Below are 15,006 nucleotides of genomic sequence, written 5' to 3'. Positions count from 1 at the left end.
ATTCCAAAGAGCAGGATGATGCAAGCATTAAAAGATGTATGTTAAGAAAGTAAATATGCCACCACAAGCACAATTCCACATCTTACAGATGAGGGGGAAGCCCAGAACGGTGAAACAAAGCCGACACGTGAGACCTGGCTGGGTTTGGCCAAAGGCCAGCCACCACCCCTGCTGTGGAAGCCACAGAAACACCTCCTCATTCTATAAAGGAGAGGGGGCAAAATATGTCTTCTCCACCCCCTCCCCCCACTCCTCTTTTGAGTAACACACTGGAGGAGCAGGCGCAAGGCAACATCTCTGAGCCCAAGACAACCTGGAGGAGGGCTGTGCGCTGGCTGGCGACAGGCTGACCCCAAGCGCTCTCCCAGGTGGGCATCTCCTTGGCACCAGCTCCCCAGCCCCAGGCACCCGGCACCCAGGTTACTCTCACACAAGGCAAGGGAACAGCTGGGGACCTGGGCCACTGTGAGAACCTTTGAAAGGGGCAGCACCAGGAAGTTCATTGACAATTACAAGCTCCCATACTGCCCCAGCACAGAGGCTCAGACAGGACACAAGCCCAGCCCTGCCAGCCCAGGATGTCGCCAGCCAAAAGGAAACCAATCAGATGCGGCAACCACGACTCACATAACTACTTGTCTGCAGTGGACACTCCTTCTCCCGTTCCTCCTAGGGGCCAGGCACTGCTGGGCAAGCACAGTGCCCCAGCATCAGGAGACTAGCACGCTGCCTCGCACGCTCGCCGCCTGCTCACAGACGCAGACACAGCGCCCCTTCTTAAGAAACAGCACCCTGATTCCTGTTCTCAACACCTCCAGGAGTCACTTCGAGGAACACAGTCCTGCTGGCCTCCAGGAGTGCGATTCCTCCTCTCCCCACCCCTGCTCACGGGTTCAGAGCGGAAGACACTCACTGGAGACGGCGGTGTGGAGGGCTGGATGACGCGGGGAACGCAGGACGTGGGGAAGGGATGGAGGAAGCAAGGGGCGCACAGAACACACAGCACAGGCAGCACTGTCTGCAAAAGCTGTCCTGATGGTGATGCCAGACCCGGGGGGGGGGGGGGGAGGGGGCAGGAATCCTCACTCCCTCCTGTCATCATCAGGCTGCTGAGTCACGTTCATGGGTTTCGGTAAGCTAATGACAGAGTGCTACGACTCCAACTCCAGAGATGCTTATTAGTGAAAGCATTCAAAGAAATTCTCTCTCGGGATGGCAGGGTTAAAATTTATCTTGAGGAACAAGATAATGGGTGCAATGGGTTAAACCGCCACTGAAGGGGCTCTGCTTCCCATCCAGCTCCCTGCTAATGCCCCTGGGAGGCAGCAGGTGATGGCCAAGTGCTTGTTTCCTGCCATCCACGTGGGACACCAGAGGAAGCTCCTGGCTCCTGGCTTCAGACTGGCCCAACCCTGGCTGCTGCAGCCACTGAGGAGTGAACCAGCGGATGGAAGACTTCTCCCTCTGTCTCTCCCCACGCTCACTCTGCCTTTCAAATAAGTCGTATCTAAAGACACATGCACTTATTTTTCTAGATATTCTTACCTCCCAATTTTCCTATACCGAGAATGGAGGGAGCTCATAACTGAATGTTTTCGATGAAATAAGAGAAACGAGTTAAGAGGGCCACATCCCGCCATGCTATTTACTCGAACTTTTTCTGCTCTGTTTTGGAAGAAGGTCCGTGCACAAGCTACTCCTATTCGTTACTAAGTTACCAATGCATACACCTGCACAAAGTACCAGGAAGCTCGCTGCACACAGAGACCGCACACAAATCCAAGCACTCATCACGGGGCAATCGGCTAAACGAACAGAGATGCATGGAAATAGAACTCCCAGGAGCCTTCAAGGAAGCGGGTGGAGCTAAACACGAGATGGCCCCGTTCAAAAGACGAGGTCGACGGAAGAGCAGGGCTAAGAGGTACGTGCAGGATGCCAGTCTTTGCATGAAAGCGAGAGAAGACACACGCAGAGACGGGCTTGCAGGGGTAAGAAACGTCCAGCCAAGCTGACAGCCGGCCCGCTTCGGGAAGAAGGGGTAGGGGAGCGTCCCCTGGATATTCCTCAGTGACATCTGCATTTTTTACACTGTGCACGTACTGTCGAAGGGATGAAATGTTTTCTAGTTAAATTCGTAGTAGTATGCATGCATTTGCTGAGTTCAGTGGGGACTAAACGCTGGGCCTGCGGCCTTGCCCCTCCTTCCTCATAGTCTCACTGTGCGGCGGGATCAGGGTTTGGCACAAGACAACAGAAGGGCTTTGTATCAACTGAGCGCAGCCTCATCAACCTCAAAGCCAGCTCCAAAGGCAGAGTGATGAGAGAGGGAGACACAGAGAGAGACCTTCCATCCTCTGGTTAGCTCCCCAGATGCCCACCACAGCTGGGGCTGGGCCAGGCGGAAGCCAGGAGCCAGGAACTCCACCCTGGTCTCCCATGTGGGTGCAGGAGCACAGGCCCTTGTGGTCCGCTGTCTCCCAGGCAAACGAGCAGAAACCCACCCAGAGGCATGCGGTGGCTGAGACTCGAACCAGGCACGCTGATGTGAGAGGTGGTGTCCCACACGGCAGCTTGACCCACAGCCACGCCTGCAACCATCCAGGTCAGCTCCCTTAGCCCACGCGACTGCACCCCTTTCATTCACTTTCCACCTGCACTGAACGTAACTTGCACATTTCAGGGCAGGAGTAATTTGACTTCCAGGCAAACAGTATTTACTGAACACTCAATACTAACAATAATAGGGGCCGGCACCGCAGCTCGTCTGGTTGGGCCACAGCCAGCAACATCACCATCCCATGCCAGAGTGCCAGTTGGAGGCCCAGCTGCTCAGCTTCCTGCTAATGTGCCTACCAAGGCAGTGGGGGATGCCCAGGTGCACGGGCCCCTGCCACCCACGTGGGAGACCTAGACCAGGGTGGAGTTCCTGGTTCCTGGCTTCAGCCTGGCCCAGCACTAGCTGTTGTGGTCATTTGGGGGCGTGAACCAGTAGATGGAAGATCTTTCTCTCTCTGACGCTCAACCTTTCAGATAAATAAATCTTTTAAAAATAATAGCACAACAAGTAACCACAGCTCCTATAGGTTACACATTCATTCACCCAGGATCCCTAAGGCACTCCTGCAGGCACAGGGCAGCGCCTTCCAAAGTGAGCCCAACGCATCAGGACTTTCTTTTTTTTTAAGATAGATTTATTTATTTATTTATTTATTTATTTATTTATTTGAAAGAGAGAGAAGAGAAGCAGAGAGAGAGACAGAGGTCTTCCATCCACTGGTTCACTCCCCAATTGGCCGCAATGGCTGGAGCTGTGCTGATCAGAAGCCAGGAGCCAGGGGCTTCTTCTGGGTCTCCCACACGGGTGCAGGGGCCCAAGGAATTGGGCCATCTTCCATTGCTTTCCCAGGGTATACCAGAGAGCTGGATCGGAAGTGGAGCAGCCGGGTCTCGAACCGCTGTCCACATGGGATGCCGGCGCTTCAGGACAGGGCATTAACCCACTGCGCCACAGCGCTGCCCCCACATCAGGACTTTCTGCCGCGGAGTTTGCAGTCTGGTGGAGGGAGACAGTCCACAACAACCCAAAAGCAAATGAGAGCCAGCGGAGAGAGGGCATGGCCCTGGGGGCCGGAACAGGGCAGGGGCCGGAGCGACTGCTGGACTGAGCAAGCAGAAGCAGCAGCCACGCACTGGTGCAGTGCACCGAAGGCCAGGCGGGTGGGACCGCAAGGGGAAAGACCCGGATGTGGGACAGAGCCCGCACACACAAAGCACCCCGAGGGGTGAGCAGGGAGCCAAGGCACAGAGCGATGGCCTCAAGGCAAGGGGTCTGGAATTCATTCCTTGGGGCTCCCCAGCAACCGCAAGCAGGGGGAGGGCAGGATCCGGTCTGTACTTTGCAAAGTCCTCCCCACCCCCACCCTGAGGCGCTGGGCAGAGGAGAGGCTGTGGTGGACCAGGTGCAAGTGGTTAACCAGCACTGGCATTTCCCTGGGGAGTAACAAGATGTACTGACGTCAGCTGGCAATGGATGAGGGACCAGCGCTGTGGCGTAGTGGGCTAAGCCTCCACCTGCAGCACTGCCATACCATATGGGCACCAGTTCAAGTCCTGGCTGCTTCTCTTCCAATCCAGCTCTCTCCTGTGGCCTGGGAAAGCAGTGGAAGATGGCCCAAGTCCTTGGGCCCCTGTACCCATGTAGGAGACCTGAAAGAAGCTCCTGGCTCCTGGCTTCAGATCAGCTCAGCTCTGGCTGTCGTACCCTTTTGGGGAGTGAACCAACAGATGGAAGACCCTCTCTCTGTGTCTCTCCCTCTCACTGTCTGTAACTCTACCATTCAGATAAATAAATAAAAATCTTTAAAAAAAAAAATACAACTGTGGAATGGTGTATCTTAAACAGGTAGGCTGTAGGGGATGCGAACTCTATCTTAACCAGACTGTTACATTAATAACAAAAACACAGGGACAGAGGTCCATTTAGGAGGGCCTCCCACCATCTGGGCAAGCAAAGACAGCGGTCCAGACGCTGGGGGGTGGAGTGGATGATCGGCGTGTCGTAGATGTTGAAAAGCACAGTCTTGAAAAAATTGAAAAGAAAAACACGCTGCCTCTGAGCGTTCACAGCAACCCTACCAGACAGACGTCGTCATCGCCCCCATTTCACAGTAGAAAAACCAAGCCCAGATGACCTGGTGACTGCCCAGGATCTGCCACTGCACCTGCCACATCCACAGGGCGTGGGAAGGCAGAGGTGGGGCCCAGCCCTGCCTGACCAGACCCAGAGCTACGAGCTCTCCACACCCTGCGCTGACATTAACGGCTCTGCACAGTTCTTTTGCAGTTATTTTCTTGTCAGTCTCTCAACATGTTTTTTTGTTTTGTTTTGTTTTTTGTTGTTTGTTTTGTTTTGTTTTGTTTTGTTTTGACAGGCAGAGGGGACAGTGAGAGAGAGAGACAGAGAGAAAGGTCTTCCTTTGCCGTTGGTTCACCCTCCAATGGCCGCCGCGGCCAGCGCACTGCGCTGATCCGAAGCCAGGAGCCAGGTACTTCTCCTGGTCTCCCATGGGGTGCAGGGCCCAAGCACCTGGGCCATCCTCCACTGCACTCCCGGGCCACAGCAGAGAGCTGGCCTGGAAGAGGAGCAACCGGGACGGAATCCAGCGCCCCAACAGGGACTAGAACCCGGTGTGCCGGCGCCGCAAGGCAGAGGATTAGCCTAGTGAGCCGCGGCGCCGGCCTCAACATGTTTGTAAATCACAAGGCTCTCTAAGGGCCATCAAGAGCAACTCTGGGGGCTGATGCAGTGGCACCTGCATCCCATATGGGCGCCAGGTCGAGTCCCCGCTGCTCCTCTTCCAATCCAGCTCTCTGCTATGGCCTGGGACAGCAGTGGAGGATGGCCCAAGAAGCTCCTGGGTCCTGGCTTCAGATCATCTCAGCTGTGGCCACTGTGGCCATTTGGGGAGTGACCCAGCGGAAGGAAGATCTTTCTCTCTGTCTCTCCCTCTCTAACTCTACCGCTCAAATAAATAAATAAAATCTTTAAAAAAAAAAAAAAAAAAAAAGGCGCGACTCTGCTGCACGTTCACTGGGAGCTGAACCGCCCACACCCAGCATCTCCGCCGGCTACCAGTTCCCCAGCTCTCCCGGCAGTGTCACAGCCTCCACAGTGAGCGCAGAGCTGGGATCTCTCAGCAGAGGGCGCTGGAGCGACTCTGCTGGAGCAAGAGGCTCCCTGGCATTCCAGGCTGGGAGGATGGGACAGCGGTACTGGTGAGAGGGCATCCAACATCAGTCTGCCCCCCGCACCAGCCCAGAAAGCACTGTCCCCTGGGGACATCTCCCAGCCCGACTGCGGGCTCTCACCATGGACCCCTGCACCCCGGGTCTCCTCTGCACTGGTGCCCCGACTTCCTCTCCTTACTCACCCCCCTAGGTTTGCCTCCCCTGGTCTTCCTGGGGCCAAGGACCTCCCAACAGAGACCCTCTGTGCTGTGTACTCCAGTCTCCTGTTCACACCATGCCCTGTTCACACCCCACAGGAACACCAGCTGTGCCTCACCCATCCCACCTACACGCCAAGGGCTGCCTCACCTGTGCACACCAACTCTGGCCCTGCCCTCCATCAGCCTGAAGCCCACATCTACAGCCTTGGGGAGGGGCCTCCTGGCCAGCATGGCCTTCCCTGGGTCCACCCTCAGCCCTAGACGACAGTATGGAGTTGTCCTGTCTCCCACACGTACTCTTTCATCACAGTTTATGGAGTCAGTGTCCTGCCATCTTCTTCCCACTGGGTTTAGCTGGGACCAACCCCACGTCTGAGCTGTCCGAGCTCTGGGCCTGACGATCCAGGCTTAGCCAGGCAGAGCCACTGTGGACACGGCAACTGGCTTGAGAAGAGCCAAGGAGAATCTTGGCTGGGATTTGGCCACAGACACCAGGAAAGTGCTCCTCACCCAGGGGTTGCTATGGTAGCAGCAAACAAGCCTGGGGCCGAGGGCAGCCACCCTGCTCCCATTCAGGCTGGAAGGTCAAGCAGGAGGAAGGGGAAGACGGAGACTCTGACCAACCTTGGGAGAGCGAGCGGGTGCCTCCTCTCCCTGGATGGCTCAGCTCTGTGAACCAACACAGTGGTACTGGTTTCACTGCACTTTGCTCGAGCCAATGGCGGCCACTGGAGCCACTATCTAAACCCTCCTGAGATTCCTGACTGCCTTGTGGCTTGAGCGGCCTCCAGGGCCGCTCCCCAACTTCCAGAGAGCTGCACCCACCAGGGCAACTTCTGCCAGCTGTGGCTACTGACGCTTCATCTAATCAGAGTCGACCAGTGCCGCATTCTCACTAGTCACCGTTAGTGCCCACGGCCACTTGTGGCCAGTTGCTATGGACTGGACTGAGCAGATCTAGAACATTCCATCCAGGCAGGAAGTTCTACTGGACAGCACTGATGGAGAGCACCCCTTCCAGGACATCTCTTTCTACCTCACTCCCTTTTAAGATTCATTTTATTTGTTTGAAGGGCAGAGTGACAGAGAGAGACAGAACAATCTTCTATCTGCTGCTTCACTTCCTAGATGGCCACCCACGGGTGGCAGGGGCCCAAGCACGTGGACTGTCTTCCACTGCTATCACATTACCTGCAGTGCCACAATGCCACCCACCCCTCCCCAACCTCACTCTTGAACTCATGCGAATGCCATGGGACACACATCTGAACCTCAAGAGGAAGCACTCACACCGTAAACTCTCCTAAACAGAACTTCCCAAACCTCAGACACACACCCACACCCACAAGGTCACTGCAACACTCCAGTTCCTCCATGACTGTATCTAAATGTGCATACCTTACACGAAGTGGTTCTTAACTACAGGCAACCTTGCTTGCCCCCGAGTGGGTATCTGGCACCGTCTGGAGACGCTTTTGTCACGACCACAGGACGCTACTGGCAGCTACGAATGGCGAGGCCAAGGGCACTGCTCAACATCTTACAAGGCACAGCCTTGCAAGAGAGAATGATCCAGCCCAAAGCGCTCGGTGCCCAGGCTGGGAACGCCTGCCGAGACAGTATTTGTAAACTCTGTGTTTTAAATGGACTCACGCTGCTCACCTAAAGGTGTTTTAAAAGGGAACCTCACGTCACTTCCATAAATGGAAAACAGTACCACTTAGTAAGCACCAGGGAACACCAAAGTCAACACAGCGAAAAGCAAACCACGGCGCCCAGGGCCAGCTGGACGTGGCGTTGGCCATGGCTCCCAGTCTCAGCCCGCCATGTCCTCCTCCCCTCTGAACTGCTCAGACGCCAGCAGGTGCCTGGCATCAGAAAGTGGCCAGGGGCTAGCACTGTGGTGCAGAGGGTTCAGCTGCCATTTGTGACACCAGTATGCCACATTGCATGGCCTGTTTGAGTTCTCACTGCCCCACTCCCTACCCAGCTCCCTGCTAATGCACCTGGGAAAGCAGCAGAAAATGGCCCAAGTGTTTGGGTCCCTGCACCCACATGGAAGACCCAGATGGAGCTCAGCTCCTGGCCCAGGCCCATGCCCAGCCCCATCCATTGTGGCCACTTGGAGAGTGAACCAGTGGACAGAAGATCTCTATCTCTGCCTCTCTGTCACTCTTTCAAATAAATAAAATAAACCTTTAAAAAGCCAGCCAGCCAGCCCGCCAGCCCGCCAGCCTGCCAGCCAGCCCGCCAGCCCACCAGCCTGCCAGCCTGCCAGCCAGCCCGCCAGCCCGCCAGCCCGCCCGCCAGCCTGCCTGCCAGGACAGGGCTGTGAACACTGGAGGAAATCTGAAAAGGAAGCAAGGGTCTCACTAAAGGTCTCAACACAACCTAGTTCCTGCCCAGAATTCTTTGAACTTGAACTCTGCAGCACCCAGAAACAGTGTCCACCCACATTGCTGGACCTGCCGCTGTGGAGTGGAATCCTTGAGCTTGGTAGGCGACCACCAGGTTCCCCGTCAACCTCGGGATGTGTGGCCGCCACACCCTGGTTGTCTAATCGGTGGCGTTCAGGGCCCACCTGGAGGTCTCCAAGGGGTCCCTTCCCAGAGCCGTGCTGTTATGTCGACGTCACGGACAATGCTCTTGTTTCTTTTTCCCTTTTTTTTTTTTTAAAGATTTATTTTGCTTATTTAAAAGGCAGAGTGAGAGAAAGAGAAATCGATCTATCTTGCACCTTCTGGGTCACTCATCAAATGACCACAACAGCCGGGTCTGGGCCAGGCTGAATCCAGGAACCAGGAACTCTATCCAGGTCTCCCTTGTGCAGGAACCAAGCACCTGGGCCACCCTCCACTGCTCTCCCAGGCACATCAGCAGGAAGCTGGACCAGAAGTGAAGCAGACAGGCCTCCAAACAGCACTCACACAGGATGCTAACCTCACAAGCAGCGGATGGAGGTGAGAACTTGCAAGTGCAGCTTTAAAACAGTAGAGCTGGCAGGTGAGAGAAGGAACAGCTTAACCCTGACAGGCCCGGGTGCAAATCCCAGCCAGGCTCCACCGGCCTCTGCGTTTTGGGCCACTCAGCTTCAATTCCCACGTTTCCTATCTACACAATGACAACAATAACGCCTGCCTTGCTGAATTCCTTTGAGGATCTGAGACTTCTGTATGAATTGAGTCCAGGACAGAACCTAGGCCGCATCATACCCATTCAATTAAGGACATTATTTCCCTTAAGCTGTATTTCCAGATAAAAAAAAGAAAACATTTTAATAAATGTCATAATATTAACCTAAAAAAGAAAACATGAAGCAACTTTCTCACTGATCAGGCTGGCACTGGTTCCAAGCAACCTGGAAAAGCAAACATTATGGGGGATGGGCTAAGGCAACAATGTTTCTGCAAGGCGGAGCTGACCTTCAGGGAAGCAAGCCTCTGCCCCCAGTCCTGTGATCAGCAGGCACCCTGTGGATGTTTGCCGAACGCCACGCTCTCAGGAAGCTGGAGCACCCAGGAAAAAATAAATGGTCTCAACATCGACACTGGGCAGCCCCAGGAAGGATATAAAGACAAGTTAGGGCAGGGTTTGGCACAGCAGTTAAGATGTTGATGAGAGGGGCCGGCGCTGTGGCAAAGCAGGTAAAGCTGCCGCTCCAGTGCCGGCATCCCATATGTGCGCCAGTTCAACTCTCGGCTGCTCCACTTCCAATCCAGTTCTCTGCCATGGCCTGGGAAAGCAGTAGAAGATGGCCCAAGTCCTGGGGCCCTGCACCCACGTGGGAGACCTGGAAGAAGCTCCTGGCTCCTGGCTTCAGATTGGTGCAGCTCTGGCCACTGCGGCTAATTGGGGAGTGAACCAGTGGATGGAAGATCTCTCTCTCTCTGTTTCTACTCTCCCCCCATGCGAAAGAGAGGGAGAGAGGGAGGGAGGGAGGGAGAGAGGGAGAGAGGGAGGGAGAGAGGGAGAGAGGGAGGGAGGGAGCCTCCATCCAGCTCCTCCCAGCATCAGGGGCTTTCATCCCCACCCACCCTGCAGATGAGAATTTGCACCTGCAGTGGGTGAGGGCAGAGCCAGCGCCCCTGGCCCAGAGTGTGGAATCTGACAGCCGCCTCTGAACCGTCCAGAAGGCAGCCTAGGGAGGAATGACAGGAAAACATCAAAGTTCCCCGTGGCGTGGCCTGGGCCCACCTCTCTCCTCCCTCCACCCCTGCCGTGGAAGCTACTGCTGCACTTTGCAGCCATGAGCCACACACTGTGGGGTTCAAGGAGGCTACACAAACTCCCACAGTCCCAAAAGCAGGGGACACTGTTATCACGCCCAGGTTTCAGAGAGGGGCACTCACTGGCCAGAGATCATGTGACCAGTGACAGATCTAACTGGAGCCGGGACAGTCTGGCCTGAATCCACACTCCCGGCCGCTCAGGACTCCAGCAGGCACGCCCTGCCTGGAGCCTGGCCTCCACCAGGAACACCCTTCCCTTCCCCGCCCCCATGGAGGCCTGGAAGCAGCTGCAGGGTTGTGCCACCTGGGCGTGGCCCCGGCACGGAAATGCATCCCAAGGTGCCTGTCAGGTTGGTCCTGGGAAAGAGGTCACCTTTAGAGCGCGGAGGTCGGTGCCGGCAGCTGAGCAGGACCCGGCTGCACAGCGGACTGGGCACACGGCGGCACAGACTATCTCTGGTCTTCCTGCTCAGGTGCCACCACCCCAGGCTCCAACCCTGCACGGCAAACCCCATCTCGGCACGTCAGCCAGACGTTACTGCCTGGGCCCTGGTACCTACACGAGGTTTTGTCATGAGAAGCTGAACAGAGCAAGACTTGCTCTTCCCCATGCAGCAAGGACTCGATGACTGCCCGCAGACTCCGAGCACATCCTAAATAACCACCCAACCCGCTGCCAGAAGTGGGACGCTCACCCAGGACCCCAGCAGAGTGCTGACTGGGACACAGCAGGTGCACTCAAATCCTAGCCCCAAAATGTGGGGAAAGCCACACTCCTGTGGGTGCAAAACGGCAGAGCCCCTCCAGAAAACCACTCAGCAGCGTCCACCTGCAGCCCCTGGACGCTCAGGCACTCCATTTGACCCAGCCCACAAAACCCCCACACGGCGGGAGAGTGTGTGCATCAACATACACCCTGCAGGAGCTGGCACTGTGGTGCTGTGGGTTAAGCTGCCGCCTGTGACACCACCATCCCATAGAGGTCCTGGTTCAAGTCTCGGCCACTCTACTTCTGATCCCTGCTCATGGCCTGCAAAAAGTAGTGGAAGGTGTAGCCCAGTACCTAGGACCCTGCCACCTAAAAGGGAGACCTGGATGAAGCTCCTGGCTTCAGCCTGGCTCAGCTCCGGTTGCTGCAGTCACTTGGGGAGTGAACGAGCGAATGGAAGCTCTCTGTCTCTCTGTCTGAAACTCTTCCAAAAAAATTGTTAAATCTTAAAAAAAGGCTGGCGCCACGGCTCAATAGGCTAATCCTCCACCTGTAGCACCGCACACCGGGTTCTAGTCCAGGTTGGAGTGCCGGATTCTGTCCCAGTTGCTCCTCTTCCTGTCCAGCTCTCTGCTGTGGCCCAGGAATGCAGTGGAGGATGGCCCAAGTCCTTGGGCCCTGCACCTGCATGGGAGACCAGGAGAAGCACCTGGCTCCTGGCTTTGGATCAGTGCTGTGTGCTGACCGCAGCGGCCATTGGAGAGTGAACTAACAGTAAAGGAAGACCTTTCTCTCTGTCTCTCTCACTGTCCACTCTGCCTGTCGAAAAGGAGAGGAGAGGAGAGGAGAGGGGAGGGGAAGGGAGGGGAGGGGATCGGAGGGGAGGAGAGGGAAAAATTCTATATTTAAAAAAAATCTTAAAGGGCTGGCGCCGTGGCTCAATAGGCTAATCCTCTGCCTTGTGGTGTCGGCACACCGGGTTCTAGTCCCGGTCGGGGCGCCGGATTCTGTCCCGGTTGCCCCTCTTCCGGGCCAGCTTTCTGCTGTGGCCAGGGAGTGCAGTGGAGGATGGCCCAAGTCCTTGGGCCCTGCACCCCATGGGAGACCAGGAGAAGCACCTGGCTCCTGCCATCGGATCAGCGCGGTGCGCTGGCCGCAGCGCACTGGCCGCGGCGGCCATTGGAGGGTGAACCAATGGCAAAGGAAGACCTTTCTCTCTGTCTCTCTCTCTCACTGCCCACTCTGCCTGTCAAAAAAAAAAAAAAATCTTAAAAAAAAAATAAGATACCCTCTGTAGACTAAGTTACAACTTACAGCAGCACAGATGAACCAATACCACGTCACTGAACAGCCACTCATTACAGACAGGTCAGAAGGAAAAAACCTAAGTGCTAAACCACGGGAGGCACGGCTTGAAATCGTTCCAGCTCCTGCGTCTGCAACGCCTCCCAAAGAGGAACTGGGACTTAGCAAAGGATGAAGATAAAGCCCCGGTGTTCAGAGTCCCCTGTGGGGGTCCCAGCCTATTTCTGAGGATGGGGTTGGGTGTGGGGGAGGCCCTTCCTGGGCCACACTGCCTTCTCTGGCTTCCCCATAGGGGGTTCATGCCTAGCAAGGCCCCTGGTCTATCACTAGGCACAAAACTCAGACACTGGGGCCGGCGCTAAGGTGTAGTAGGTTAAACTTCTACCTGCAGTGCCGGCATCCCATATGGGTGCTGGTTCACGTCCCAGCTGCTCCTCTTCCAATCCAGCTCTCTGCTGTGGCCTGGGAAAGCAGTGGAAGATGGCCCAAGTGCCTGGGTCCCCACACCAGTGAAGCTCCTGTCTCCTGGCTTTGGATCAGCCCAGCTTCAACCATTGCAGCCATTTGGGAAGCAAACCAGAGGATGAGAGACCTTTTGCTCTGTAACTCTACCTCTCAAATAAATAAATAAAAATATTTTTAAAAATAAATGTTTTTTAGGCCAGCACCACGGCTCACTAAGCTAATCCTCCGCCTTGCGGCGCCAGCACACCGGGTTCTAGTCCCAGTCGGGGCGCCGGATTCTGTCCCGGTTGCCCCTCTTCCAGGCCAGCTCTCTGCTGTGGCCCAGGAGTGCAGTGGAGGATGGCCCAAGTGCTTGGGCCCTGCACCCCATGGGAGACCAGGAGAAGCACCTGGCTCCTGCCATCGGATCAGCGCAGTGCGCCGGCCGCAGCGCGCCAGCCGCGGCAGCCATTGGAGGGTGAACCAACGGCAAAGGAAGACCTTTCTCTCTGTCTCTCTCTCTCACTGTCCACTCTGTCTGTCAAAAAAAAATTTTTTTTAATAAAATAAAAAATAAATGTTTTTTAAAGGGCACGTCGCTCATGCAGCCTACGTTTTGTAGGGTAGACAGGAAACAATGAAAAACAAAACACAAATAAGCAAGAGTATGCGCGCGGATGCTGGCTCCTTCACAGTGGGTGGTCTAGGACTTCGGAAGAGAAAACCCAGGTCAGACCTGGGAGGCAAGAGGCCGGCAGCCATGGGACCCAGGGAGGTGACTGAACCCCCTGAGCCTCCGTTTCCTGGATACCGGAGTAACCCCAGCAGCTGGTACAGAACTATGCCGCAGACAGCTGACTTACAGCACCTGGGGTACCGGCACCTAAGAACCAAGAGGTGGCTGAAGCCTTGGGAGAACACCTGTCGTGGATCCCTGAGTGTGATGACTGGAGGGACTTCCGTCTCTTCATTGACTACAATCTCCCACTACGAAGACTGCCAGGGACAGAGTAGGTGCGCGGTGAGCATTTACGGACTCAATGAATGGAAGAATCAACGGTAATTATTTTTAGTCTCCTTGCTATAAATTTCCGTTAACATTTTTGTGAGCGTGGAAAGCTCCGAGATCTGGATACTCAAACAAATGGGCTGGCAAGCCTCTGAGATGCCCAACATCCGGGACCAAGCAGCATTCTGACACTGGATTTCTGCGCTGTCAGGGACAAGGCTGCTTTGTGAACCTTGCTTTGCGGATCCCGCTTATCTGACGCGAGCCTGAGAGGTGACTGACTTCTCGGCTTCCCCCAACTTTGCCCTGGTTCACTTTTGGAGTCCGCTTTGGAGGGCCGGCATTTGGGATGCAAACATTGCTTCCAAAGCAAAAATAAAACACCAGTCAGGGGCGGTGTTTGGTGCAGGGGTTAAGATGCTGTCATTTATTATGGTGCCGGGGTCAGAGTTCTGGCTCCACCCCCAGTTCCAGCTTCCTGCTCCTGAGCACCCTGGGAGGAAGCAGGTGATGGCAAATGCTTGGCTCTCTGGCACCCATGTGGGAGAGCTGGATCGAGTTCCCGGACTCCCAATCGGACTCCCAATCGTTCAGGAAGTGAATCAGCAGATACAGGTGTCCCTCTCCCTGTCCCTCTCCCCCTCCCCTTCCCCAGCCCCTCTCTCTCTCCCACTCCCTCTCTCCTCCCTCACCCAAATACAAGGACGCTGCAGAAAACCTCAAAGAAGACAGACAGGCTTCAGTGCACTGTCTGCTGTATCAGTTCAGATTAAATGGATCTTTTTAAAAAACTGAAATGAGTGTATATCATTCCAAAGCAAAACAATTCTAAAAGCAAAGTAACAAACCTCTGGTTCCTCGGTTTCATCAACCGTAAAATGGGGCTGTCAGGAGGGTTACAGCGAACGCTTAGAACAACGTCCGGCCATTCATCAGCTCGCAACGGGGGCAGCAGCGAACATCACACAAGTGGCACAACGGAAATGACACGAATCAGCAACCAGCGACACAAATCGCAGCCTGGACAGGTGGTGACGACAGACTCAGTAAGCAAAACCAAACACCTGCGGAGGGCGCCCACGCCAGACAGAGCATCTGACACGTGTCCGGGTTATTCCTGGAGGAAGACAGTGCAGCGCCCATGGACATCCTAACAGAGTGCTCGGGTATACAAAGAACTCATGGGGGGGGGGGGGGTGGCGCCACGGCACACTAGGTTAATCCTTCACCTGCAGCACCGGCATCCCATATGGGTGCCGGTTCTAGTCCCAGTTGCTCCTCTTCCAGTCCAGCTCTCTGCTGTGGCCTGGGAAAGCAGTGGAGGATGTCCCAAGTGCTTGGGCTCCAGAACCCGCAAGG

At 55.5% G+C, this 15,006-nt stretch overlaps 1 protein-coding gene and 1 long non-coding RNA gene across 6 annotated transcripts in view; one reads left to right on the top strand and one right to left on the bottom strand.

Annotated features, from left to right (window-relative positions):
- The window catches only part of LOC127487350 (uncharacterized), a 1,183,652-nt gene that overhangs the window by 985,310 nt on the left and 183,336 nt on the right, over positions 1-15,006 (top strand). The window lies entirely within an intron of this gene.
- The window catches only part of ATP9A (ATPase phospholipid transporting 9A (putative)), a 136,820-nt gene that overhangs the window by 106,252 nt on the left and 15,562 nt on the right, over positions 1-15,006 (bottom strand). The window contains exon 1 of one of the 5 annotated variants that reach the window (XM_070051687.1): positions 6,249-6,271. The exons of the other annotated variants lie outside the window; for them this stretch is intronic. Within the exon in view, the coding sequence (XP_069907788.1) occupies positions 6,249-6,256 (8 nt within the window). The 5' untranslated portion in view covers positions 6,257-6,271. Of the gene's footprint in view, positions 1-6,248; positions 6,272-15,006 lie in introns of those variants that run through there. 5 annotated transcript variants of the gene reach the window in all.

This window comes from Oryctolagus cuniculus, chromosome 11, assembly GCF_964237555.1.
Source record: "Oryctolagus cuniculus chromosome 11, mOryCun1.1, whole genome shotgun sequence".
NCBI lineage: Eukaryota > Metazoa > Chordata > Mammalia > Lagomorpha > Leporidae > Oryctolagus > Oryctolagus cuniculus.
The sequence above is the reverse complement of the archived record's forward strand: the minus strand, read 5'-3'. Positions and strand labels throughout refer to the sequence as shown.